At 44.9% G+C, this 27411-nt stretch overlaps 1 protein-coding gene across 3 annotated transcripts; it reads left to right on the top strand.

Annotated features, from left to right (window-relative positions):
* Positions 1 to 3145: 3145 nt before the first annotated feature.
* ACTR5 (actin related protein 5) lies at positions 3146 to 26345 on the top strand. 3 transcript variants are annotated; one of them, XM_081034269.1, is made up of 10 exons: positions 3358 to 3775; positions 4961 to 5190; positions 6894 to 7063; positions 10661 to 10878; positions 11601 to 11783; positions 14575 to 14649; positions 19206 to 19322; positions 20074 to 20213; positions 21232 to 21364; positions 22206 to 26345. In XM_081034269.1, exons 1-10 carry the CDS (start codon positions 3377 to 3379, stop codon positions 22461 to 22463), a joined length of 1923 nt encoding a protein of 640 aa, XP_080890395.1. In that variant the 5' UTR covers positions 3358 to 3376; the 3' UTR covers positions 22464 to 26345. The 3 variants fall into 3 exon arrangements, with proteins under 3 accessions (XP_080890396.1, XP_080890397.1, XP_080890395.1); XM_081034270.1 differs by lacking the exon at positions 14575 to 14649 and having other exon boundaries at positions 3146 to 3775; XM_081034271.1 differs by lacking the exon at positions 14575 to 14649 and having other exon boundaries at positions 3351 to 3775; positions 22212 to 26339.
* The last annotated feature ends 1066 nt before the right edge of the window (positions 26346 to 27411 follow it).

Raw genomic sequence — 27411 nt, 5'->3', positions numbered from 1 at the left:
TGAGTGTCTTGGAGAGTATCTCCTTGGGGTTTCACAGCTGCCACACTGGCTTCCTCCTGGTGCAGGTTTGGGACCCTAGAGTTTCGTTAGGGGTCAAATACATACAGAATTTTTGAGTTCAGGCTTGTGTTTTCTTGGCAATACAACTCCCTCAAAACTCAGTAGGTGTTACCGGTTGAACTGTATCTCTCTTAAAAAGATATGTTGAAGTCCTAATCCCTGGTCCCTGTGACTGTGACCTTATTTGGAAACAGGGTTGTAGCAGGTGCATGGATGTAATTAGTTAAGATGAGGTCATAGTGAAGCAGGAGGGACCCTTTACCCAATATGACCGGTGTTCTTACAAGAAGAGGAAAAGAGATACAAAGAGAGACACAAACAGGGATCATGCCACATGACAATAGAAGCAGGGAATGGAGTTGTGTCTACAAGCCAACAATTGTCAGCAACACCAGAAGCTAAGAAAAAGGCATGGAACAGATTCTCTCGTACGGCTTTCAGAGAGAGCATGGCCTTGCTGATGCCTTGATTTTGGACTTCTAGCATCCAGAACTGTGAGAGAATATAATAATTTTGTTTTCTTTAAAATCCATTTCAGTTTGTGCTACTTTGTTATGGAAGACCTAAGAAACTAATACTGTAGCTTCTGATATATTTTCTGCTAATAATTTTCATGAGCAAATACTCTCAGCCGTAGCTTTTGTCTAATGATGTGTTGTGCAACAGAGTAGCCACTAGCCACATGTGGTTAAATTTAAATGGGGGGGCCGGCCTGGTGGCTCAGGCGGTTAGAGCTCCATGCTCCTAAACTCCCAAGGCCGCCGGTTTCAAAGGCTGCCGGTTCGATTCCCACATGGGCTAGTGTGCTCTCAACCACAAGGTTGCCAGTTCAATTCCTCGAGTCCCGCAAGGGATGGTGGGCAGTGCCCCCGCAACTAAGATTGAACATGGCACCTTGAGCTGAGCTGCCCCTGAGCTCCCGAAAGGCTCAGTTGGTTGGAGCGCATCCTCTCAACCACAAGGTTGCTGGTTCGACTCCCTCAAGGGATGGTGGGCTGCGCCCCCTGCAACTAGAAACGGCAACTGGACCTGGAGCTGAGCTGTGCCCTCCACAATTAAGACAGAAAGGACAACTTGAAGCTGAACGTCACCCTCCACAACTAAGACTGAAAGGACAACAACTTAACTTGGAAAAAAGTCCTGGAAGTACACACTGTTCACCAATAAAGTCCTGTTCCCCCCTTCCCCAATAAAATCTTTTTAAAACAATTTAAATGTAAATTAAAATTATATAAAATCAAAAATTCAATTCCTCAGTTGCACTACTCATCTTTCAAGTACTCAAGTGGCCACGTGTGGTTAGTGGTTACTGAATTAGCTATCACAGATTGCAGAACATTGGCATCAAGGCACAAAGTACCATTTGGACAGCATTGATCTAGTGTATCAGTCAGTTTTCTCCAGCAACAATGCTGCAGAGCAACCCCAAAATTTCAGTGGATTATAAGAACAGTTTTCTTGTTCGTGGGTTCATGGGGCATCTCAGCTTTAGGTTGCAGGTCAACTGGACTCCGGTCCAGGCTATAGTTTGGGTTCAGGTCTGCTCCATGTGTCTCTTGTCCTCATTAGACTCTGGACATGTTCTTCTCATGACAAACAGCAAGAGTGCAACAGGGCAGCCTAAACCACACAAGCGCATTTGAAGCCTCTGCTTGATTACATTTGGTTAATAGTCTATTGGCTAAAAGCAACTCACGTGGCCAAAACCAATATCAATGTTTACAGTGAAAGGCCCTACAAAGTTACAGGGCAGATGGTATGGATGTATAATCCTATTATAGGGGAGTGAAGATCTCTATCTCATCCACACAGAGGGCTTATTTTTTTCATGACAAGGTTACATTTACATGGTTAAAAAATGAAAAGTGTATCAAAAAGTATGCAGTAGAATAGTCTCTCACACCTGACACACCCACCTGGTCCCATCTCTTTACAGGTAAAATCTTTTATTAGTTTCTTGTCCATCTGCATGAAAATAAAGGCAAAAACATATGTATTAGTCCCCTCCCCCCATTTCTTAAAGGGAATTCCTTATACACTGTACTGCCTTCACTCATTTCTTAAAGTATACAGTATATATATAATGGTGATTTTTTCCATATTATTACTCTTATACATATAGTTTTAAACTTACATTCACTTATACTTATTTAATGGCCTCTGTATTCTGCTTTTCTCTGCTCTCTTGGCTTAATAATGACATTACCTTCAGGTGTATGAAACAATGGGCTTGTATTGAAAGGCAACGCTTTTAATTTGATTTTGTCAGTAGGCCAGTTCCAAATCTGGCCTATAAGTGTTCATAGAGGTTCTTGAGAAAGTTTTGGGGTCTCGTCTCTTGCTAAGGATGTTTATTCAGAGCCACCTTTTATAGTTAACTAGCTTTTATCTCTCAAAGTGTTCCAGAGCTGGGAGGATAGAGTCAAGGCCCTGCTCTAATTCTTGTTATCCCTCTAGCTAGTGGAAAGGGAGAAATGGGGCAGGGGAGCGTGTGTGCAGTCTTTTTAGAGCCCAAACTGGTGGGGGCGGGTGTCCACCTGACCTCCAGTCCCCCCCCACACACACTGGCCAGAACTTAGTGTCATGAGCACAGCAAGCTAGATAACCACGAGGGGGAGTTATGTCACTAAAAGGAACAAAGAATATACACGTCGAGGAACAATTAGCAGCCTCTTGGTATTTGAAGTCTCAGTGAGAGAGTCCAGTCTGTGGGAGTTAATAAAGGTATTTTAAACTTTATATTGCATTATAAACTGCAACATACATGCGGAAAAGTGCATAAATCATAAGTGGACACCTTGATGAATTTTCACAAAGTGAACACGCCTGCATGGCGAGCTCCCTGGTCAAGCAATTTAACACCGTACGCCAGAGTTTGAGTTTCCCTGACAGCGAGGCTAAGGGCGACGTAACTACAAGAAGGCGGAGCCAAGGGCGGTTGAAGGTGAGTTATCCGCCAGGATGGGGCGTGGCTAGACGAAAAGGCGGGGCCCCGTGAAAGGGGCGGGGTTTGGTGGCCCTACGCATTGGGGAGGGGCTTACTGGCCCGGAGTCCCGGCTAGGACGAAGGGGCGTGGTCAGGTCTGATGTTGGGGGCGAGGTTAAGCAATTGCAGGACTTTACGGCTAGGATGGACAAGGTCTAGCGACCCTGAGGCGGTCCGGGTCACGAAGGGCGAGTCGGATGGAGAGGGACGCAGGGCTCAACGAGGGGAGAAGGCGTGGAGCTCTTTAGGACACGAGCCCCGCGGCGTTACGCGTGGGGGCGGGGTTTCGCGCCGTCTGGGCGGACGCTGAGCCGGCGCGCGCGCTGCAAGATGGCGGCGGCCGGTGCGGCAGGGCCGGCCCGGAATGTGTTCCCGTTCCGCGACTCCCGCGCCACGCCAGATCCAGTGCTGGAGGCGGGGCCGGTGGCACACGGGCCGCTGCCGGTGCCACTGGTGCTGGACAATGGGTCGTTCCAGGCCCGCGCCGGCTGGGCTTGCCCCGGGCCGGACCCAGGCCCCGAGCCGCGCCTGCAGTTCCGCGCCGTGTGCGCCCGCGGGCGGGGCGCGGCTCGGGGCGGGGCGGGGCCGCAGGTGGGCAACGCGCTGGGCAGCCTGGAGCCCCTGCGCTGGATGCTGCGCTCGCCCTTCGACCGCAATGTGCCGGTAAACCTGGAGCTGCAGGAGCTGCTGTTTGACTACAGCTTTCAGCACCTGGGTGTCTCCTCCCAGGTGACGGTTTGGGGGCAGGTGGGGGGGGCGTACGGTGGTGTCTCTGCTCCGCTCGGAGAGGTGATTGTCATCCCGGGAGCTCTCGTTGTTACCTAGTCCTTCATTTAGTCGTTCAAATACGTGTTCAGCTCCGAACGAGTGTGTGAGCTCTGCGCTAGGCGCTCGGGGTACCGCAGGGAACAAAACAACGCCCCTTTCCTCTTGGAGCATGCCTTCGGCATGGACATTCATTTGTTAATAAATCCATTCGTTAACGAGTAGGCATGGAGCCCTGACTTTGTGTCAGGCACTTTTCTAGGCGTGTGGAATCCATTCATGAATGTGTCGTAAAACTTCCGGTGCTTATGGAGCTGGTATGGGAAAAATGGTCTAGTATGAACAGATAGAAAACAAAGAATAAAATTAAGTAGTAGGCTCTGTGGCATGATAGGAGAGGAAAGGGTTATATGTTTTCAGTAAGATGGTGAGGGTGGGACTCAGGGAAAAGGTGATGTTCTAGCAAGGGCTTGAAGGAAGTGCATGAGGGAGCAAGCCACGTGGATATTTGAGGCACTAGCATCCCAGACAGAGGAAACAGCCAGTGAAAAGGCTCTGAGGCAGAAGTGCGCGCTAATCCTAATTTCAGGGCAGCCAGAGTGGGGTGGGGTGGGGGGGTGGGAGGAGAAAGTGGAAGTCAGAGATGTAATGAGGGGCTCATACTCGGAGTGAAAAGAGGAGCCATGGCAGAGTGTTGAGGAGAGGAGGTACATGACTTTTGTTTCAAAAGGATTAATAGCTGCTGTATGGCGTGGGTCATCGGGTCGAAACAGGGAGACCAGTTAGAAGGCTGTTGCAATAACCCAGATGAGAGATGTAAGTGACAGATGAGGGAGGTAGTGGGGGAGGAGGGTGTGGTAAGAAGCCATTGGATTCTGAAGATATTTTGAAGATAGAGCCATCATGATTTGCTGACAGTTTGGGTGGGGCTAGACTAAATGACCTTAAATTGATCCTGTTATTTTCCATAACAACTTCAAGTAGAGATGAGTGTTTTACCGTTGCTTCTGATCAAGTTTTTGATTGGAGGCCAAAAGCAAATTCAGCCCTTGCAATAGGATTTTGGTGGTGTTTTTTTTTTTTTTTTTGAATGCTTTAAAAAGAGTATTCTTGTATCCCTCATCTCTTTGCTCTTTTCTTTTAAAGTAGGGCTGTGTTGATCATCCCATAGTTTTGACAGAAGCCGTGTGCAACCCACTGTATTCACGACAAATGATGTCTGAGCTCCTTTTTGAATGCTATGGGATTCCCAAGGTTGCCTACGGTATAGACAGCCTGTTCAGCTTCTACCACAATAAGGCAAAGAACTTGATTCCCAGTGGGCTCATCATTTCATCTGGATACCAGTGTACACATATTTTACCCATCTTAGAAGGGAGGTGAGTTGCACTTCTGGCATTTGAGTGTTGTTTTGAGAAGTATGCAGGAAACATTCATTGGGTGCCTACTTTAAAGGTGGAGTTGAAAGAGCATATAGTGGACCATGAACTGGCCTCTGGGCTTACTTAGCTCTGACCTAACTTACTTTGGGACTATGGGTAAATCACTTCACCTTCCATCCTTTGTGACCTGGAGGGAGTTGGAGTGGTTGGTCTCTAAGGTCCAAATCCATAATTTTAGACTTTTATAATTCTGATATATGGTGAAATAGTTAATAATACTTGCAGGTAGTAGGTGCTCAATAAAAATGTTTTGAATAAATTATCTGAATAAATTTAGATGGTCTTTGTGTTCTGGAGTCACTTTCTTATTAAGAGATTATTTTTTAATTTAAAGCTCTTTAATCATCATTGTTTAGACTTTTCAGGTATAGTGCCTGGCACATAATAGGTACTTATTAAAAATTTCTGAGCTGAATAAAAGGTGAGGGTGTTTTCTGTCGTGTTTAAAATCTGTTCTCACTTTAGAGTTGGTCTTTTGTTGTCTGATAAGAGAGTAGGCCAGCATTGTGCTATCCTGAGAAGATTTCTCATTGTGTAAAGAGGGTGTGTGAGTAGGGAAACAGAGCCCTGTCTTTGGAGTTGAATGCCTGGTTTGCAGCCTTGCTTGGGATGAGATACCTAACCTCTGTTTCCTTACATGTAAAATTGGGAAAAAGTGATTGCTCAGCGTTACCCTGAGGATGAAATGAGATAATGTAGGTGATGACACTTTGTAAACTTACAGCAGTGTGAATATTTAAGTCAAAATAAATGACGTTGAATTTATTGAGACCTATATTTGGAATTTCTCCAGAAGTTTTTACAAAAATTTAAGTAGAAAAACATAATTCTTAGACATTACCATACATTCCTGATGTACAGATGTAAAACAGAATATTTTCATGTGGAGAGAAAATTATTTTACCAGGCTAAGAAATGATCAGATTGGAGCATATCCTGTTCTATGCTGGCATCTGCTGGCAAAGTGTGACATAGCAGCAACATTTCAATACACAGCCACCTCCCGGTGCTCTGCTACTCTTTCTCACGTTAAGCGAATAAAGTTGCTCTGGTTCTCTTTCCCTTCAATTCATGTGAAAGGGACTGGTATGCTCAGGAGATTACAGTAAACCAGTACGTCTGGTTACTTAATGTGTTTGTGTAAGTAGAAGTGGAGTGTCTAGGGGAGGAGTTCTCAAAGTCTGGCCTACACTAGAGTTACCTGGGAAGCTTGTTAAAATGCATATTCCCGGGACCACCCCAGAGCACATGAATCCTGGGAATTGGCACATTTAACATTTTCCCCAGCTAGTTCTAGGATACTTGGTCCCAGGACCACAGTTTGAGAAATACATGGTGAATCACATAAGGGTCAGGCTTCAGATGGCATGTTTTTCCCACTGAACCTTGTTTCCTTCTGAGACTCTTGCCAGAAGTTAGATGGCCACCTCTCTGGGTGTAGATTAGGAATTCCTCCATTGGGTAAGTGGTCGGGCCGAGGGAACTTGAAAGTCCCTTCTAACTGTAAGGTTTTGTGTTCTCCCAGCTGGTCTGTTTCTTCTTTTATCTCCATTAAATTATCCTTTCTCCCTCAAGATGCACCATATTCCTCTTTCATGTAGCCAAAAATTTCAGTGCTGTTTTCCATTTCTTGATTGTAGGTTAGACGCTAAAAATTGTAAACGCATCAATCTGGGAGGAAGCCAAGCAGCTGGCTACCTCCAGCGTCTCCTGCAGCTGAAGTATCCTGGGCACCTGGCAGCTATCACTCTCAGCCGCATGGAGGAGATCCTGCATGAGCACAGCTATATTGCTGAGGATTACGTGGAAGGTAATGAGGAGGATGTTTGCTTGCAGCATTTGGATGTTGTCTACCTTTGGGGTGTTCATTCAGGTGTACCCCCGGGTGCTTCTTTTGTTCACTTTTTTACTCATTGCTTTTTAGCATCCGCTTCCCATTTTGGTATTTACTTTCTTAAAAAACTATTCAGTTAACTGATAACTTACAGATGTAGGTTCTTTTTCAAAATTGTTTTGGCGATTCTAACTCCTTTGCCTTTCCATGTAAATGTTAGGATCAGTTTGTCCATATCTACATGAAAGTTCTGTTGGAATTTTGGTTAAAAGTACATTAAATCTTTAGGTGAGATTGGATGTAAAACAACAACATTGACCAACATTCTAAATATAAATTGAGATAAAATATTAAATCTAGATTGGGGAGAATTGGCATTTTTTTATTACGTTGAATCTTCCAGTTGATGCATATAGTATATCTTTCCATCTGTCTAGGTCTTGATTGATTTCTTCCATCAGCATTTTGTAGTTTTCAGCATAGAGATGCTCTACATGTTTTATTAAATTTATTCCTAAGTATTTCTTTCTTTTGCTTTTTCATTTCAGTTTCTAGTTGCTCATTGTTAGTGTATAGAAATGCAGTTAATTTTTATGTGTAGACCTTGTATACTGTGACCTTGCTAAACTTATTAGTTCTATTTTTTTGTAGATTCCTTAGAAATTTCTATGTAGACATGTCATTTGTGAATAGGAATAATTTTATTTCTTCCTTTCCTTTCCTTTTTTTGTTTTTACGTTTTACTTCTTTTTATTGCCTTATTTCACTGGTTAGGACTTTCAGTACAGTGTTGAATGGGCGTGGTGAGAGTGGGCAACCTTACCTTGTTCCCAGTTTCTTATCCGGGGGCCGTAGGGGAAGCATTTAGCCTTTTGCTGTATGATGTTAGCTCTAGGTTTTTTGCAGATGCTCTCTATCAAGTTAAGAATGTTCTCTTCCGTTCCTAGTTTTGCTGAGCATTTTTACTTTGAATGGACTTTGAATTTTGTAAAACACGTTTTCTACATCAATTGATATGATCCTATAGTGTTTCTGGTTTGGGCTGCTCATTATAAAGATGGCTTTTCAAATATTGAACTAGCTTTGATTTTGGGGGGATACACCCACTTGTTCATGTATATTATTCTTTTTTCATAAATTACTGGATTTGATTTGGTAATATTTTGTGGGATTTTTGTGTCTGTATTCACAAGAGATACTGACCTGTAGTTTTATTCTCTTTGTTTGGTTTTGGTATCAGGGTGTTGCTCACTTCATCAAATGAGCTGGAAAGCGTTCCTTCTTTCTGGAAAAGATTTTGTAAATAATTGATACTATCTTTTTCTTTAAATGTTTGGTAGAATTCTCTAGTGGAACCATTTGAGCCTGGGAATTTCTTTTTCTGAAGGCTTTTAATTATGAATTCAATTTCTTTAATGGACATAGGACTGACTGTTCAGGTAAACTCACTGACTTCCTCTTTTTATTTCCTTCCTTCTACTTGCTTTAAGTTTATATTGCTGTTTTTTTCTAGTTTCTTAAGGTAGAAGCTTAGATTATTATGTGATCATTCTTCTTTTTAATGTAAGTAGTTAATGCTCTAAATTTCCCCCAGCACTGTTTTGTCTGCATCCCACAGATTTTGATGTTATATTTTCATTTTTATCAAGTTCAAATGTGTTCTAATTTCCCTCAAGACTTTGTCTTTGAGCCATTGGTTATCTAGAAATGGGTTTTGTTTGGTTTTTAAAAACGTTTTAATTTATTTTAAGTGTGTTTTTCCAGGACCCATCAGCTCCAAGTCAAATAGTTGTTTCAATCTAGTTGTGGAGGGCGCAGGTCACACTGGCCCATGCAGGGATAAAACTGGTAACCCTGGTGTTACGAGCATCGCACTCTAACCAGCTAAGCTAACTGGCTGCCCCTAGAAATGTGTTTTATATCCAAATGTTTGGAGATTTTCCTGTTATCTTCCTGTGATTTACTTCTAGTTTAATAAGGTTAAAAAGCTTTGTCTGATATCAGTTAAGGTTGTGAAGGTTTGTTTTATGACCTAGGAATGGTCTGCTTTGGTGAATGTTGCATGTACACTTGAAGAGACTATGTATTCTGCTGTTGGTGGTAGAACATTCTATGATGACATTTCGGTTCTGTTGGTTGATGGTGGTGTTCAGTTCTTCTCTGTCCCTGTTCATTTTCCATCTACTAGCTCTATCGGTTATTAAGAGAACAGTATTCCCCTTCCCCAATAAAATCTTTAAAAAAAAAGAGAGAGAACAGTATTGAACTCTCTAAAGTATAATTGTGGATTTTCCTGTATCTCCCTTCAGTTCTGTCAGTTTATGCTTTCAAATATCTGAAGCTCTTTTGTAAGATGCATATTTAGGGTTCTTAAGTCTTCTTGGCAAATTAACCTTTTATCATTATATTATGTCCCTTTTTATCCTTGGCAATTTTCTTTGCTTTGAAGTCTACGTGGACATTAATAAAGCCACTCCAACTTTCTTTTGATTAGTGCTTCCATGGTACTGTGTTTCCCTGAAAATAAGAACTAGCTGGATACTCAGCTCTAATGTGTCTTTTGGAGCAAAAATTAATATAAGACCCGGTCTTATTTTACTATAAGACCTGGTATAATATAATATAATAGTATAGTATAATATAATATAACAAATACCAGGTCTTATATTAAGTTTTGCTCCAAAAGACGCATTAGAGCTGACTGTCTGGCTAGGTCTTACTTTCGGGGAAACACAGTATGTCTTTCCATCATTTTACTTTTACTCTACCTATCTCATTATCTTCAAAGAGAATTTCTTAATAGTTGGATCGTTTTTTTTAAGTCCATTCTGTCAGTCTCTATCTTTTAATTGGTATGTAACGACTATTTGAATTGATTTAATTATTCATATGTTTGGATTTAGTTCCACTATTATTTGTTTTTTGTTTTCCTTCTTTCTCATTGTTCCATTTTCCTCTCCTCCCTTCTTTTGGGTTATTAGAATATTTAAAAAAATTTTTGGTATTCCATTTTATCTATTCTGTGTGTTGTTTTTCTCTGCATCTCTCTGTGTAGTTTTTTCAGTGATTGCTCTAGAGATTACAGGAAACAAACTACAGTCTACTTAGAATCGCTATTTTACCACTTCAAGTATAATGTGGAAATGGTAGCATGCTAGAGCCCCCTTTCTCTTTCCTCTTTATGCTGGGCTTGTCTTATGTCATCATCTACATACTTTGGAAGCTCATCAGACGGTGTTACAGTTTTTACTTTCAATTGTCAGACATATTTTAAACTCGAGGAGGTTAGCCTGTTACATTTAACTAGGTTTTCATCATTTCTATTGCTCTTCTTTTATTCCTGGTGTTCCAGTGTTCCTTCTCGTATCATTTCTGTCTGAAGAACTTTATTTAGCCATTATTTTAGAACAGGTCTGTTGGTTTTATAGCCACATTTTGTTGATTGGGTGGTTCAGAGATTGGGTGGCGTGTGCTTTCTCTTTCTTCCCCAAACCTGGAACCCTGTTCCTGACTTTCTAATTTCTGTGCTAGTAGTGTTGCCATTTCATAACTTTCAAAATTATTTCTTTGAAGAATTGCAGAAATGGCGGTGCCCTGATTATTATGAAAACAACGTCCATAAGATGCAGCTCCCATTTTCCAACAAGCTTCTCGGCAGCACTCTGACCGCTGAGGAGAAGCAGGAAAGGCGGCAGCAGCAGCTGCGACGGCTACAGGAGCTCAATGCCCGGCGGCGGGAGGAGAAGCTGCAGCTGGATCAGGAGCGGCTGGACAGACTGCTGTATGTGCAGGTAACAGCGGGTCCCGGAGGCGCCCCTGGCCTGGCTCAACGAGGTGGTCCCAGAAAATGCTCCTCCTGTATGTTCTTCCTCAATCATAAAATGCGTTGCCTGCCCATCAGTCGCCCTGGGGGTCAGGAAGGAGTCTAGGGAGTCATCACTATAGAGGACAGTATAGCAGCAGGTGTTTCTGGAAGAGCTGTGGACTTGGGTTTTAATGATTTATTTTGGCCTTATAATTGTCTTTCTTTTGTTCTTTAACTTTTTAATTTAAGTGTGGCATACATGCTGCATAGCATAGTGCACAGATCGTAAGTGTACAGCTTGATGCATTTTCACAACATGAAACACACCATGTATCTGCTATCCAGATCAAGAAATAGAGTGTTACCAGCATCCCAGAAGCCTCCCTCACATCTCTAGTCAGTAACCTTCCCGCCTCCACCCACCCAGAAGATAACACCATTTCTGATGTCTGTCACCAGAGGTTAGCTTTGCCTAATCAGGTGGTGCTGAAATTCTGATATGATGGCAGCCTAGAGATAGCAGGGGAGGAGTTCAGCTGTGCGTATCTTTGGTGGGAGGTGTGATTTTTGTGAAGGGCCAGGTTGGGGAGCTCTAGGAGCCCTTTCCTGCTGTACTTCTCTGTTTGGTTTCTAAGCTATTTCTCTTTCCTTCCTGTTTGTGATTGCACAGATGTCTTTGAGGATGAATTGTGACTGCTCTGGTTTCAGGAACTTCTAGAGGATGGCCAGATGGATCAGTTTCACAAAGCCCTGATAGAGCTGAACATGGACTCCCCAGAAGAGCTGCAGTCCTACATCCACAAGCTCAGTTCGGCAGTGGAGCAAGCTAAGCAGAAAATCCTTCAATCAGAAGTCACCCTCGAGGTGGATGTGGTGGACAGCAAGCCAGAGGTACTGAGGGCCTTCGGAGGAGGGTCTGAGGGCTCATTTAGGGGGCACAGCCCTTCCTGAGTGTCTTGAGAAGGCGGTGACCAGACTTGGGGTAGCGGTGACCAGACTTGGGGGAGCAGTGTGGTAAGTGCAGTCCCCGTGTACACGGATGGGGGAGTCATAGCACTGACATGTACCAACAGAAGTTCTGACCCGGGGACTTGTACCCCCTGGGAGGGGACCCCTGGGAGGGGAAGTGTGTGTAGAGAGTAGGAAGAGAGTCACACACCCATCAGGTGGTGCTGTCTTGAACCTGAACCTCCTCCTCCGATGGTTCTTTGGAGGTTAGTCACACACTCCCGTTAACTTTGTTCTGATGCTTTATTAAATACAGAGGGTACCAAAAAAATATTTACACATTGTAAGAAAGGGAAAAACTATTAAAATTGTAATACTTAATATGTACCGATAACAAAAGATGAATACAAGTCACGTTTGACATCTGCCATTACAAGAGGTGCTCAAAGTGGTTACCATCAGTGTCCAGACACTTCTGATTACAGCGAACTACTGCTTGAGCAATGTTGACCAAAGTGTCCACTTGTATACATTTTTTTGGCACCCCCAGTATATGTACTTACCTCCTTTCCATCTTGATGTTCCCTAAGGACAGGGATCAGGCTTCTTACATAGTGGATACATTTTCTACGGCAACTAGTAGACATGCTCAGCAAAATGTTTTTGGATTAATTTAACATCAGCCTTTTATTAGTTACTAAAAATTAAGTCTTGAATAAGCTCTTTGATTTTTCTCTCTCTCCATCATGTTTCCCTGCCAGTGGACTGTTGATAAGTGTTGATGGTGCCAAAGGGCAGGCGGCAGGGCTTAGGGCCCTGGGTAATTCAACCCCTAGCTCGGCCCTGTGTGATGAAGGGGCGCCTGCAGGTCACGCCTCCCATCTGAAGTCATGGATTGGCTCTCTTATCTTTAGAAGTGGAAAAAAGTGTTAGTAAGTGCACACATTGTTCCTGAATCTGTCATCTCTAGATTTCTACAACAAAGAAACTTGTTTATTGCCTTACAACACTCCTGGGGCAGGATTAACCAGTCTAGCTTACTGATTTTTTTCGTTTGTTTATTTTTAAATCAAATTTCTTTAAATTTAAAACCTGTACTTTTAGGAAGAAACAGTCCTGTAGAAAAATCCAGTTTGATGCTGGGCGTAGTGTGGTGCTTACTGGTGACTTCAGAGCTCTTGGGCTCAGTGTGGAGCTGCCTTTTGCAGTGACCGTCTCAGCTGTAGGCTCACTGTCAGTTCCTTGCCTCAGCTCTCATTCTCCGCCTCTCTCTGATGGGCTGTAGACAACGTGAGGATAGCACCTGGCCATGAGCACACAGGTTGGATCGAGCAGCTCCTGAGGCAGGCTTCCTAGATGCAGCTTACTGGCTCACTGAGCTCTTGGATAGAAGGGACCTTTGCTACCTTCTTACTCACACAACATCCCGGATCAGCTTCTGTGGCTTTCCTCGTTTGCTTCTTCCAATCATGAGGTCTGTGTTTCAGATTTGAGCCCTTGTCTGCTGGGATTTAGAACCATGTTGTCTTTACTGTTCATCCATATTTAGTTCTCATCATGCTTAACATGTCAAGAGGACATCAGCATCCTTAACCAGAGATGTGCAGTAAGCCACAGGCGGGTGAGGGGTTGCAGATTTAAAAAGAAAAAACAAACAAACAGTGTCAAGATGTGATTCCTGGGCAGTTGAGGAACTAGTTTATCCTTTGTTCATTTTTCTGCATTTGTTACATAACTACTCCTTCATACATTCCAGCAGACACTTAAGTCCCTACTTGGTTCTGTGCTCAGTGGGTACATATTCAAATCTCTCTGGGCTTAGGGAGATTTTGAAATGTCAGACCTCACAGATTTCTCTGTGTACAACAAATTTGATGAATTGATCTGTCTCCAGAGCTTGAATGGTCAGAAAGCGTTTATTAAGGATTACTGTTAGTGACTAGAGTCAGTTACAGTAACCTTCCTGGGATAAATTTGACCATGACACTGACTTGCCAGTTCTCCTTTTCAGAAAGTATTTGTAGGATTCTCTAAAGAGTGGAGAGAATAGATTTATGTGGACTAAAGTTCATATTGAAATGCCGTCCAAGCAGTAATGGCTGAATTGGATTAAGACAGCTAAATTGTTTAACTTACTGTTTTATAAAATCCATTTTTTCCTACAGACTAATCCATCCAGCCCTTGTTGTTCGGCAAGTATTCCAAGGAGGCAGAGGAGGCTTTGTTAACCTCCCTGTGGAGTGTTTAAACTAGAAGGTGCTCACTGGCGCAGTTATACACCATCACCATTTGTCAGAAGACACAATGGGCCAAATATAGAAAGTTCCCTTGCCTGGCTAGCCAAGAACAGAGCCATTCCAGGGAACCATGCTGCATCTTTCCTCATGTGCTTTGGCAAACCGTTCTCTTCACTTCCAAAAGAACAGTTCCGTGTGTTCCTAAATGCCACACAATACACGTGGAGACCCTGGCAAATCCTAGACGGCGAGAAGCCAGCCGTGGTAGCGCAATCTGTTCTCTTCTGGATGCCTGTTGTCTGCATTGAAGTTATTATGAATTGTTTCTCTCTGTGAATCATATGAATTAGGATAAGTAAAATATATTTTTACCATATTTAGTGAAGCTAAGAAGTTATTTTTAGGCTGATGTGCTTTTGAATATAGGTAGATGAAGTTTGGTTGTAGCTGAAGAAGCCTTTTGAAAACCAAACATTTTATAATCTTCTCTATTCCAGGGAAATGTGAATGTGTATCCCAGGGGCCCACCACTCAGTCCTAGGTGTGGTATGCCAGAGAGTAGGGGTACAGAGGTAAGATGCAGTTCCTGGCCTCCTTGGTCTCTCAGAAAAACAGCTGTAGAACCATACTTAGTTGACTTGTCAGCTATAGTAGTAGATGTGTGTGGGAATACAGATGGTGTTTTAAGAAAGGTTTGTGATATTTGAACTGGGCCCCGAAAGATTATTTCAATAAATAGCAAATGAGGAGGGAAGGACATTTTAGATGGAAAGAACCACAGGTGCAGGGAGCATGGCACGATTGGTGTGTAGAGTGTGGGAGATAAAGTGGAGAAGGTAAGAAGGAACCAGGCTATAACTGTGTTTTTGTCAGCCTGGATGTTATCCCTCAGAGAGAGTCTTCAAAGTATGTTAAGCAAGGAAAGAATCTTGAGATTTTATTTTAGGGAAATAACTGGTGGAAGTTAGGATGATGGGTTTAAGGAGAAGTGAGGCTGGAAGGGGGAAGAGAGGAAAAAATGTGTTGTAGTTGGCCAGAAGGGAGCCAAAGCAGACCTGAAATTTGTCATTAGCTTTGGGGACGGAGGGTAGGGGAGGAGACACTTCAATTGTAGGATCCAAAGATCTTGGTGCCGTTTAGGGAAGGAGGTGACAGGAATGGCAATAACTGATGATAACAGAACTTGTGACATGAGCCAGACCCTCTGCTGAGCACTTTCACAAGTGTCATCTTGATTAATTGTCATAGTTCACTAAGTACTATCATCACTACCGTTGTATAGATAAGGAAAGTGAGACTTAGGGGAGTGACAAAATGTGCCCAGGGTTGCACAGCTAGAGGCAGCGCAGCTGAGATTCCAACACAGCAGTCCCATTCCAGATTGACTGCGGTCACACAGAGCCCGTGTTGACAGAGTAGTGCCTGGCTGTGCTTAGGAAGGTAGTGAGCTGGCTTTTGGGTACCTTATTTTTAAAGTTTGTGGGACATCAGGTGGAACTTTCCAGGACCCAGCTATGGAAGACCTAGAATCATAGGGGCAGTGAGAAAATCAGAATGCCTGAGAAGACCACTACATAGTGGGTAGGTCGCAGAAGAAAAGCCCAGGGAAAGAGATTGAGAAAGATTAGTCAGAGCAGAGAGAGACCGGAAAGGGAGTATTTTAAGAACATGGGATAGGAAATGGTACACTCATCCTTTGAGATAAGGCTGATGAAAGGGTCAAAAAATAAAGAGATGGAATGGAGAATAAATAGGCAAGTTGGTTTTTTGAAGCACCTAAAATGGTCTGCCAAGAACCACAGGTAGAGTTTAGAAGGGGCTGAGGAGAACAGTGTAGGGGAAGATCGAATGCAACCCTGTAGGGAGTGCAGAAGGCAGCCGGAGAGTAACAAAAGGATTGCCTGGGAGCAGTCTGGAGCTGTCTCCACTCCTGCCCCACTAGAAGCGTAGTGACTTATCTATTGCTGTGTGAAAAACTACTTTAAACTTTGTAGCACAGAACAACCATTCTGTTGTGCTCGTGAATTTGATGGGTCAGGAATTCAGACGAGTGTAGCAGATCCCTGCTCTGTGATTCCTGGGGCTTCAACTGAGCAGACTTGGGCAATTGGGAACTGGAATCTCTGGAGGATTCTTCATTTCCTTGGCATCTGGGCTGGGAAGACTCAAAGGCTGGGCTCAGCAGGGGTTGTCGGCCTGAGCACCCACACGTGGCCTCTCCATGTGCCGTGGGCTTCTCAGCATGGCGACGGGCTTGTAGGAGGGAGCTCCTCATGGGCGTAGTCAGAGAGCAAATGTTTCAAGAGATCCAGGTGAAGGAAGCCGCCTGGTCTTTTATGACCTCGCATTGGTAGTCACGTGGCATCGTTTGCACCACGCTCTCTTGGTTGGAGTCATCACAGGCCCCTGCTAAGAGCCAAGGGGAGGAAACATAGACCCCATCTTTATGGGGCGTGTCAGGGCCAGACTGAGGAGGAGCGTGTGGGAGGGAAGACATCATTGTGAACGTCTTTGGAAAAGTACTGTCTACCCCGCAGCGGAAGTGGAAAGAGTGCTGGGTGGCGTCCTCCAGTGGTGGTTGGGGTCAGCAGAAGCAGGTCTGTCGGGGTGGAGGGGTGGTGGCAGTGTGATTGGACTTCAGGCAGGATAGAGACTCCACGAGAAAGGGCCTTCCCTGGGCCGTCAGGGAGGTCAGAGGAGTGGAGGTTTGGTGAAGACGAGTAGGACAGAGGTGTGGGGAGTGGAGAGGTGGGTAGGAGAGAACTCCCTGGAGCCCTGTGCTTGCCCTCACCCATTATTTGGGTGGAGGGGAGGTCACGAGTTTTGTCTGTAGTTACTTACATGCACAGGTGACATTGGTGTGCCTCTAACCCAGTCATAGAACGGAAATATTTATGGGGCAAAATGAGTGCGTATCTAAAAGGGAAGAGAGCAGGAATGTTCGGTTCTCACCCCAACGCTGCCCTCGGGTCTTGTCCGACTTACCGCGGAGGAAGCAGGCTCAAAGGCTCAGGCTGTGCCACTGTGACTCTAAAGAAAATTTCGGTTGCCATTCAGCGCTAGATCAACGTGACCCCAAAGCCTCCCCTCTTTCTGTGACACCGCTGTGGTTCGTTGTCCCGGATGGCAAGCACCAGGTGAAAGGGAGCTTTTGTGATCCATTTCGGATCCTCTCCTGGGACCGAGTTTAGTGCCAGGCCAGAACCGGCGCAGGCACTCCCGGGCAGGGCTGCTTTCTTGTGAGGGACGGGGGTGAGAGTTTTGCAGACCCCAGAATGCAGACAGCGGCGAGGGGAATGTGTACATGTGCTCGGCTGCCCCTCCTGGGGCCGAGAAGCCTGTCGTCGCTCCGCTGGTCCTGCTGCTGGCAAGGCTTTCTCGTTCTTCTCTTTTTGCTTACCCTGCCCTCAGCCTAGCTAGTTCTTGTCCATGCTCCTAAATTCCCAGCTGTCCTCTCACACTGAGACTCGTGGTGTCTAGAATTGCAGCTTAAGACAGAGCAAGGATTTTGGAGCTAAGAAGTTTTGTTTTTAGCCAAGTTTCCACCACTAACTAGTGTCCTGTGATCTTGGGCAAGTTATTGTACCTCCTGCACCTGTATCGTCACTTACAAAGTGCAGGGATGTTTGCAGTGAGGATTGTGCAAGTAGCAGGTGTCCCTGCTCCTGAATTGGATTCAGAATTGGCAGAGATGTTCTCATCTCCTTCACCAAGAGCCGCGTCCTTACATTCTTGCTTCCCAGCCCGCCTTCTTTCCTCCTTAAACTACCTATTTCTAAACCAGCCCCTCTCATCCTGATCTCTAGTCTCAGATGAAGAAATATCCCCGGCCTTTCCAGGATTTACCCTCCTCTTCAACATGGTAGAATCATCTACATTGATCAGGATTTAAAATACATTGTTACCCATCTATGTCACATTATGCCACAAGACTTTTTTTGTGTGGGGGTGGGGAGAGAGAGTTGGAGGAGTGTTGAAAGGCATTATCTTATTTAAGAGTGACTTTGAATACTAGTTTACATCTGCAGTATATAAGGATAGGTTCCTGAGAAGTATATTTAAGTGTTCTGAATTGTGTCGGTAATTTACAAACTTCATATCTTTTGAGAGTAAGGAGGGACTCAGAGGCCGTATGCCGAATGTAGGGATCTCCTGTCAGGCACCATAGGCTGGTGGTATTGAGTCTGCTTGAATGCTCCCAAGACACCCTGTCACAGGATAGTGATTCCTACAACAGCTGTCATTGTTAGAGCATTCTTCCATGGAATGTAATAGAATATTTCTTCCTGTACTTTTCCCCTTTGAGTTCAGAAGGTAAAACTCACCTGCCTTTCACGTGGCAGAACCACAGGTGGCTGAAGATGTCATTCAGAGCATCCCCACTCCAACCTAACTTCTTTTGTCCAGGTCAAAATTAAAGTGTGTCCTAACCCCTCTACTGGGAATGGTACCAGCATGTCTAGGTCCCACCCAGGTTCATTGTCATTGAAAAGGAAAGCCTGTTCTGTAGGACTCCACAGATAGGAAGCATTCTGCCATCTTGGGAGCTTGTAGTCACAACCCCCGCCCCATGGACCTGCGGTTAAGGGACTAATAGTTAAGCCCGTTAGTGTTGGCGCATATATATATGTGTGTGTGTGTGTGTATACATATATATATATATATATATATACACATATATATATATAAATTATTACATATATATAAATTATTAAGAGGTCTATTTCATTTTGCTGGTAGTCTAAGCCACTTAGTAGGATATGGGCTGTCACACCCTCTCCCCCGAGTTGTGTGTGTGGTGCTGTGAACTACCACAGGCAGCAGGGCCCCTGGTGTGAGCGGGCCCAATCAGGAGGCTTTAGAGAGAAGGTAGGAGTTGAGGTTTGTGAGGTTTGGAAAGGCAGGGAACAAGAGCAAAGCTCATTCCTGGCTTTTCAGTCTTTTAATTCTCGTGTTCATGTGTGTTCTCTTTTTTCTTTTTTTTTTAACAGTTTAGAAAATTTTTCATGGTTTTTATGGGAACTTTGAGGCCATTGGGTGGAATTCCAATTCTTTTTCGTGACAGTGAACTAATAGAACTAAGACTCGCTGAAGTTACAGGATCTGTTCTGTTTTCTTTTATTCTTAGACTCCTGAGCTGGAGCCACTAGAAACGTCTCTGGAAGATGTGGAAAGCATCAATGACTTTGAACCCTTGTTCTCAGAGGAAGCGCCTGAAGTGGAGAAGCCAGTCCCCACCATCCAGGTTGGACCATGCCTAGATCACGCTCATGCTTTCAGCTGGGACATAAATGACCAGTCTAGTCTAGTCTAGTCTAGTCTGCTTCTTGAGGGATATTAAGAAAAATTCCCAGTTGTGTTTTCTGGAAAGGGGGTTTCCAATACTTAAAACATCCGACTGATGTCAGGTCTGTCAGGTCCTCCCCGTGTCCCCTGCCCCCAGTGATTGATTGTGGTTCCAGCACCAAGATCTCTGAGTCTGCGAGTAACAGTCTGTCTAGTGGAAACATCTGACAAGGAGCTCGGGACTTGAGACCTGAACACTGGCTTTCATGGTTTCATTCAAATTAAAGTCAGTGTCATTATGCTTAATCCTCATTTGGGGCTACGTTTCTGTCATGACAGTGGCAATGAGAGACACTGGTCTGAGTCTGAGACACATCTGGCAGAAAGCTTTCTCAGCTGTGCAGGGACCGGGGTGCTGGGCAAGGTACTGGGCAGGAGACCTGATCTTCCAGTTCTGCTGCTGCTCTTCATGAAGTCTCTTTCCCTGCAATTTGGGGATCATTTCATGATGCAAATCTGTAGGTATTTCTACAGAAGTGGGAAAAGAGTAGACAATTGAATGATCAAATCAAGAGAGTTGGAGGGAGGTGACTGGCATGAACAAAGGACAGAAGCTATATTGGAATAAGCAGTGCGGTTTGAGGAAACTGGTAACTGGGATGTCTGTCATTCTAGCCTAAAAATGTCTTCTAAACCTTGGGTTTGTAAAGCCCGTGTTTAACTTGGCAGCATATCATCAGCTGTTTGTTGGGACTGAAAGAATTCGAGCTCCAGAAATTATCTTCCAGCCGTCTCTCATAGGCGAAGAGCAGGCTGGGATAGCAGAGAGCCTTCAGTACATTCTGGACAGGTGAGGCTGGAACTTCTTCTCCTGAACCATTTCCTTGGACTGTGCATTCAATAGTAGATTTGCTGGTCAGGCAGTGGAAATGTGGCTCACTCTCTCCTTCTTATTGACTTGTGCTCAGATAATACTCTTTATCTCACCAGGCCTGACTCAGAGTTGGGGCTGTGTACTTTTCTGGACATGTAAGTGCACAGTTGATTTGAGGAGCTTTAAGAATTTCTCTTAAGTTTGAGCAGCACAGTGGTGTTTGTGCATTGGCTTTCATATAAACCTTCGCGTTATTGAAGGCTAATGATTCTAAACACCTTAAAAATGTGCAGAACTTGTAAGTTTCTCTCCCTCCTTGTAGACATTTCATTTATTTAGGTGTTTGCATTTCTACAGGTGCATGCCTCCCCGCACCCATTACACGGGCAATTTCTGCAGTGTGAGTTTTCATAAGTAGAGAACGTGATTTTTAGTACTTTGGCTGTTGTTAGTTAAAAGAAGATGGCCGCTTACACCTAGCAAGGGAGAAAAGCTGTTGCAGCTCCTATGAGGGCCTCTCAGCTTTGTCTGACAACGCGTAGGAAAGGGGTCAAACATGCATAAGATAAAAACTTATTAAAAAAAAAAAGCACAGGTAGAGAGATGGACCCTCAAAATGGAGGCAGGACTTTTTGGGGTGATGGAAATACTCTATATCATGATTGAGGTGATGATGGTTACTGGAGTATGTAAATTTGTAGACTTCATCAAAATATATCTAAGTCGATCGTCAATAAAGTCAGTTTTTTAAAAATGTGTGAGAAAGGCACAAAACTTCTTACCATGCTAAGGAAATAAATTGACCATTCAAATTAAGGTTTTGACTGGACACTTGGCATTTTGTAAAGACACAAATGAAAAATAGGAGGTTTTTAAAAACAAATTTGTGCAGATGTTTTCTCTTTTGCACTGAGAGCTTACATTTCCACATCTACATTCTCTTCCGGTACTCAAGTTGGAGAGACTATACTAGAAAGAGTCGTTTCTCTCCCAGGTACCCGAAGGACGTTCAGGAGATGCTGGTTCAGAACGTTTTCCTCACTGGCGGGAATATGATGTATCCTGGGATGAAAGTTAGAATTGAGAAGGAGCTGTTGGAGATGAGACCCTTTCAGTCATCTTTTCAGGTACTGATTGTTCATGGAACCAGCTGCTTTGAAAATAGCATTAAGTACTTGTTTTCCGATTGCAAAAGTAAGACAGTGTAAATGAGAAAAATGATAATGTCATCCTCCGGAGATATTCACTGTTAACATTTGTGGCTTTTCCTTCTGGTCTTTATGTTTAGATATTAAAGCAGGATGGGAGTCATGTTTTATATATTTCTTTTTTTAATTGAAAAAGGAAGACATGCCTATAATAAAATTCAGACAATACAAAAGACTACATGGAGAATAAGTCATTCTCTTCACTTCGCTCGATAATAAGCAGTGGGAACTGAGCTCTGGCAGCATCACAGAGGACGCCCCAGGCCATCCTCTCTACTCTCCTTTCTCCTGAGGCTCATTTGCCCCCGTGGCCAGAGCCGCCTCCTGTCAGCCTCTTCTTGCCTCTCCTTACAGAGAGGGGATCAGGGCCAGGATGCCTTTCCTCCAGGTTGAGTGTCAGCTCTGCTTCCCTGTCCATCTGATAGCTTGTGGTCGATCACTGGAGCAGGAGGAGGGGCAACTGGTCCCTCTGTGACCCAGAGTGGCAGGTCTTGTGTTCATAAAGTAGCTGCCAGCCACATATTCTGTTAGGTCGAGTCTGCTGTGCTTGGCATTCTTGTGTGCTTTCTTGGAGAGCGGGGGCATTTCAGCTCAGCTTTGCTTGGAGGATGCAGAGATAGTCCTGTGCTGTCTCGGAAGTATTTGGGGCCCTCCTGTGTGTCGAATATATTTTGGGGGATGAAAGGTAAGGGGCTGTAGCTGGGGTCTCCTGGAGTCCTGATGGGAGATGGCCTTCTGGTGAATGTTCCCTTTCGTTCAGGTGCAGCTTGCCTCTAACCCCGTGCTGGACGCCTGGTACGGTGCTCGGGACTGGGCCTTGGACCACGTAGACGACGATGCAGTCTGGGTCACCCGGAAGGATTATGAAGAGAAGGGAGGAGAATACCTGAAGGAGCACTGCGCTTCCAACGTCTACGTCCCCATCCGCCTGCCAAAGCAGGCTGCACGCTCCTCCGACTCCCAGGCATCTGGCAAAGGCTCAGCGGCTGGTGGAGGCGGTGCTGGCGAGCAGGCGTAGCAAAGGGCCCCTCTGCGACCGTGTCTCCGGGGTGACAAGACAGTGACTGTGCTGGACCTCTAGCTCCGACCCAAGTGACAATGGACTGCGAGCTGGAGTTCTCCTGGGGGCACAGTGAAGGGGCTCCAGGAGTTACTGTTCAGAGCTGTGTCCGTCTGCAGGCGGCTTCTGCAGTGAAGAACTTTCGGTGACCTGCCCGCGTCTCTGTTGGACCGGGGATGAGCTGTGGCCTCAGCTCCCTGCATCAATAAATGAAGACAGAGTGGAGGGTGGAGATGTACAAAATAAACAGGGCTTCTTTCTTACTGCGTTTTGAAGCCTTTTTTGTTGTTTTTTAAAAATTTGTATTGTCAGTGTAGCTATTCTAAATTTATTCAGAAATTGTGTGAATGCCCAGCAGATGGAAGTCTTTCACATACATATGAAAAGGAAATGTTTATGTAAGAAGAACAATCGCCCACAAAACCTCAGGAAGTGTTTTCCTGAAGTGTTTTCCTCCTCCTGTCACTTCCTCTTACAAATGAGGTAAAAGGACCCAAAGAGGGAACTAAGTAGTACAAAGTCACTCTGTTAGGGGCTTGCTCAGTGCCCACTTCTGAATGGGCAGAAATAGGACTTGGGCCCCACTTTTATTCATACTTCCTTTGCTGGGAACTTTCCCACCATATGAGGCCTTCCTACAAATTCTTTTTTTAAATTTGTGTCCCTGTGCGTTTGTTGGCTGCTTAGGTTTTTCAACCCTTTCTAAAGAAAGAAAGAGACTGGAGCAGGTTACCCCTGTCGCCTTTTCACTTTTGCCATAACCTCACAGCCCCTGCGCCTTTGTGGCTTCATCTTAAGTGGACAAGTGACCCCTCTCTTTCTCAGAGATCGCTGAGAATTTTAACTCTCCAACACACCACATTGAGCCCTGACGGCCCTGAGATGCTCGTGTCCCATCACAGCGTCCGTACGTTTAAATCCCACGGGACCTCTAGCTCTGAGGCCTCTGCTCGGACAGCTTGCCAAGGGTGGCGGGTCGCCTGGGTCTCCAGCTCCCAAGGCCTTGGAAACTGAAAACCAGCAGAGGGTGGCGGTAGTGGTGAAGGGAGAAGAATCAAGCCGGCCCGAGCGCTCCCAAAGCATTGTCAGCCAGCCGCTGGCCGTCCACAGTGGGGCCCGAGGACTGATGAGATGGTGACCAGCATGAACTGCTAAGAAAGGGCAGCTGCGAAGGAGGCAGGACCAACCTCCCCCTGAGAGAACTTTTCACATCACGTTTCCAGGAAGAGGAACCATGCTAACTGCTCTTAGGGAGGCTCTTTCCCATAGTCAACAGCTTCAACAGCCTGAACAGCAGTGGTGAGAGCAAGGCTGCCGTGGAGCGCAAGCTGTCCTGGGGAAGGACACATCGTGGTCAAACAACACAGTGTTGAGTGCACCTAGTCAGGGTTCCCTGGAGACTGGGACTGCGGAGGAGGTTTGGGCTGTGGGGAGGCTCAGGCCAAGGGGCGCAGCCTTGGGCCGTCCCTCCGGTCTCATCTCTAATCCCTCACATTAAGCGTGACCTCTCATGTCACCTTTGCCTGTGCAGTTCTTTTCAGGGAAGCGACTCTTCCTTTCCAGCACACTAGTCAGAAGTTTGCTACCCTGCGGTTCTCTCTGCCCCAGGATGGTCTGTTCTAAACTGTAGAGGCTTCTGCAAGAGCAGGAAGTGCGTTTCACTCAGTGTGGAGTATCTGCTGTGCAGTGCTAGAGGGCTCACGGGAGTGTTCATGAATGGCTAAATCTGTGAACAAAGAAATTTGAGAGTAGTGTCATTAGGAGTCCACACAGAACTTCCCCTCAGCCAGGAAGCCCTACTTACGGAGACATCTTAATGTCCCCACTCTGACCCTGCCATGACCCTGGAGAGAAGGTGGATAAGAGTGTAGCTGAATGTTCTGGGGGCAGCGGCGAAGGAATGGACTCCCATAGCCCAGCTTAGGGCTCTTGTCTGGTGGTTATGGCAGGAGAGGAGATGGCCCAGGGTTGGGAGAGGCTTGTGGGTTTTCAGACCACTCAGGTCTGGGTTTGCGTCAGGGCAGCTTTGAAGGTTGGGCAGCCACCAAGGGTGATCAGGGCCCCTGTCTTTGGCTAAGATGTGATAGGGGTGTTCCCCCCACTGCCACTTAACGCTGCCTCTGCCTCCTGCTGGTACCTCTGGAAATAAACAGTTTTGCCAAAAGAACAAAGAAGGTAAAAAGGTATGAAGAAAAAGAAGTTAAAGAGTGAAATAAGGGTTAAAATATGGGCAAAGAAGGCTAAACCAAGAAATGGAGAAACCAAATTCACACCAATACAGTATGCAAAGATTATTTTATGCCTGTGTAAGGGATTACATGAACATGACTAAGTCTGTTGTGATTAACTGTGATTAAATCATTGCAAGAAAATTAGAGAATGCTAGAACAGGATTAAAAGGCGTAGGCGTTTTACTAAATACACTGTATTCTGAGACACAGAGCCGCACTGCATTTCCCAGCCTCCTCTGCAGTTACGCACGTGGCCATTTGAGTTCTGGCCGGTGGAAGGTGAGCAGAAGAGATATATGCCATTTCCAGGGCTGGCTTCTGTAAACCTCCCAGAAAAACACCTCTCCTCTGTCCCTGACCCCTGGCTGAGTGGCAAGCAGTCTAAGGAGCGTGGGGCCACAAAAGGGAAGGAGCCAAGTCCTTAAATGACTGTTTTGAGCAGAGGCCCTGCGGACTGTTCACTGAGAGAAATAAACTCTTACTGTGTTAAGTAAGGTACTGAGAGCTTTGGCCTTTAGGGTGGGCCCTGAACCTCATGACTAGTGTCCTTGTAAAAGATTTGACACAGGGAAGAAGGCGTGTGAAGACAGAGATTGGAGCTATGCAGCCACAAGCCAAGAAATGCCAGGAGCCACCAGCAGTTGGAAGAGGCCAGGAAGGATTCTCCCCAGAGGCTTCGTAGGGAATATGACCCTGGTGACACCTTGATTTGGTATTCAGAACTGCGAGAGAGTACATTTCTGTTGTTTTAGGCACCACATTGACGGTAATTTCTTACAACTGCCCGAGGAAACATAGATGGCCATGTTAGTCTGGAATGAATATGAATATGGGAGAGAAATAGTTACGCCATAGAGAAGCAAATAACTTGCCCATAAGACGGAGGAGTCAGCAATATCAGCACCTGGACAACAACAGAGGTTTGCCCCCAGGTAAGCTGGCACTGGCAGTGAAGGAGAGTAGAGGGGAAGGGATTTGGAACATGCACAGGCCCAGAGCTGACAGTCTTGGAGAACCACCCATTCTGAGGTGAGGGAGGCACCTCCGAAGCTAGCGGTGGTGTAAAGAGAAGCACGGAGGGGCTGGCAATGGACTTACTAAAGCGGCAGAATCCCACGCAGCCTGCCCATGAACAGCCAAATTTACAGCATCTGTCTCACTAGCACCAGGAGGGGGAGCCCTTGGGAAACGTGGAAGGCCACCTAAACCCTCTCCCTGCCCCACTCTGAATCCATATCCTGCTAATAGTTGTGTAGGTAAATCTAACATGCTCAAATACGAACATTAATAAAATAAAACCAGCGTCTTGATGGGGATACGGTAGGAAAAGATCAAAAGTGGAAAATTTAAATTCAAACTTCAGTAGATAAAACATACTAAAGCTATTATAGGCAGAAGAAAATTGTAATGCAACATTCCACCATGAATTAAAAATAGACAAGCAAATGCAGTGTGATAACCACAAAGCAAGTGAAATATTTAGAGGTGACCAAACAGCAGGTAGAAGTGAAAATGGGAATGGACAGGACTTCAGAAAGAAATTGAACGAAACGGAAAATTATCTCAGAAACCTAAACTCAAGATGCATAAAAGGGAAGATATTCAACTGAAAAGAAAAAAAAAAGTGATAAGGAAAAGAGACCAAGGAAATTAATCAAATTGAATATAGTTGAAAATTTATAATTGAATTTCGTATTGAAGAGGAATTGAAGCAAGACAATGGAACAAAATGAAAACTTATCAAGGTAATTCAATAAAACTTCCTCCCCCTGAAAAGAAAACACCTTGAGTATAAACACTGTGAAGACACACTGTGTGCAGGCTTGGGAAACTGACTCAGAAGGGTCAACTCTAAGAAGGATCCTACTAAAATTATGTCAACTCTAAGAAAGAACTTAGTAAACAACAGGACTCTTCTGGGTCTCCAGGCAAAAAGACAAAATGGCTTACACAATAAAAAAAATAGATGTCATCAGACTCTCTAACAGCAAACTATACTAGAAAGATAAATTGAATAATTAGAAAATAAAAATGGTAAGTGTTGGAGGAGGTCATAGAGAGGATGGGACCCCCGGATGGCCTTCAAGCTAGACCTCTGTCCATTCCCACAGCCGGAGTTTCAAGGATGCAGTAGGTAGTATCTTAAGTCAGCTTAGCTACGGTACTGACTGCATCTTGTTTTCCCATTCCTCAGTGGGCATGCCCCAACCTGGACAAGTTTCTGGAAACTTGTAGCTTTAGTTGTGGGGTGCGGATCATTCCCCAATTTGGGACACTTGAGCAGTAATTTGGACTGGGTTTCATTATAAGTATTAAATCTGAAAGGACCAGCACTACCCATGTCCTGATCACTCTTCTCAGTAAAGGGCATTCCAAGGTGTACTACTAAGTCCTTTTGTGGATGTCTGTCAGCCCTTGTCATAGGCATTCCTTTAGCCACTGTGAGACAACACCCAAATGCTTAAGTGTACAGATAAGAATCTGAATAAACCTGAGCAGAATATTTACAAAGTCCTGTCCCCCACCCCCCCAAGGGGAAGGATGATATTCCTTCTTTTTCTTGGCAACTTTTCTGACATTTTGGGTCTGACAATAGGAAAGCTCTTAGGAGATTATTGAGATACACTGGGAAATTGGAGGACCTACCAATGACACCCAGTGAATCCTAGCATCCC

The sequence above is a fragment of the Rhinolophus hipposideros genome (genome assembly GCF_964194185.1).
Source record: "Rhinolophus hipposideros genome assembly, chromosome: 22".
NCBI classification, from domain to species: Eukaryota; Metazoa; Chordata; class Mammalia; order Chiroptera; family Rhinolophidae; genus Rhinolophus; species Rhinolophus hipposideros.
Note: the sequence above shows the minus strand (reverse complement) of the source record. Positions and strands in the feature narration are given on the sequence as shown.

Bases quoted from the DNA above. Each gene is read 5' to 3' on its own strand.
- ACTR5 (XM_081034269.1), top strand. From the start codon at position 3,377: ATGGCGGCGGCCGGTGCGGCAGGGCCGGCCCGGAATGTGTTCCCGTTC. The intron at 7,064-10,660 runs GTAATGAGGAGG...ATTTCTTTGAAG, and splicing joins TGCTGAGGATTACGTGGAAG to AATTGCAGAAATGGCGGTGC. The intron at 14,650-19,205 runs GTAAGATGCAGT...TTTTATTCTTAG, and splicing joins CAGAGAGTAGGGGTACAGAG to ACTCCTGAGCTGGAGCCACT.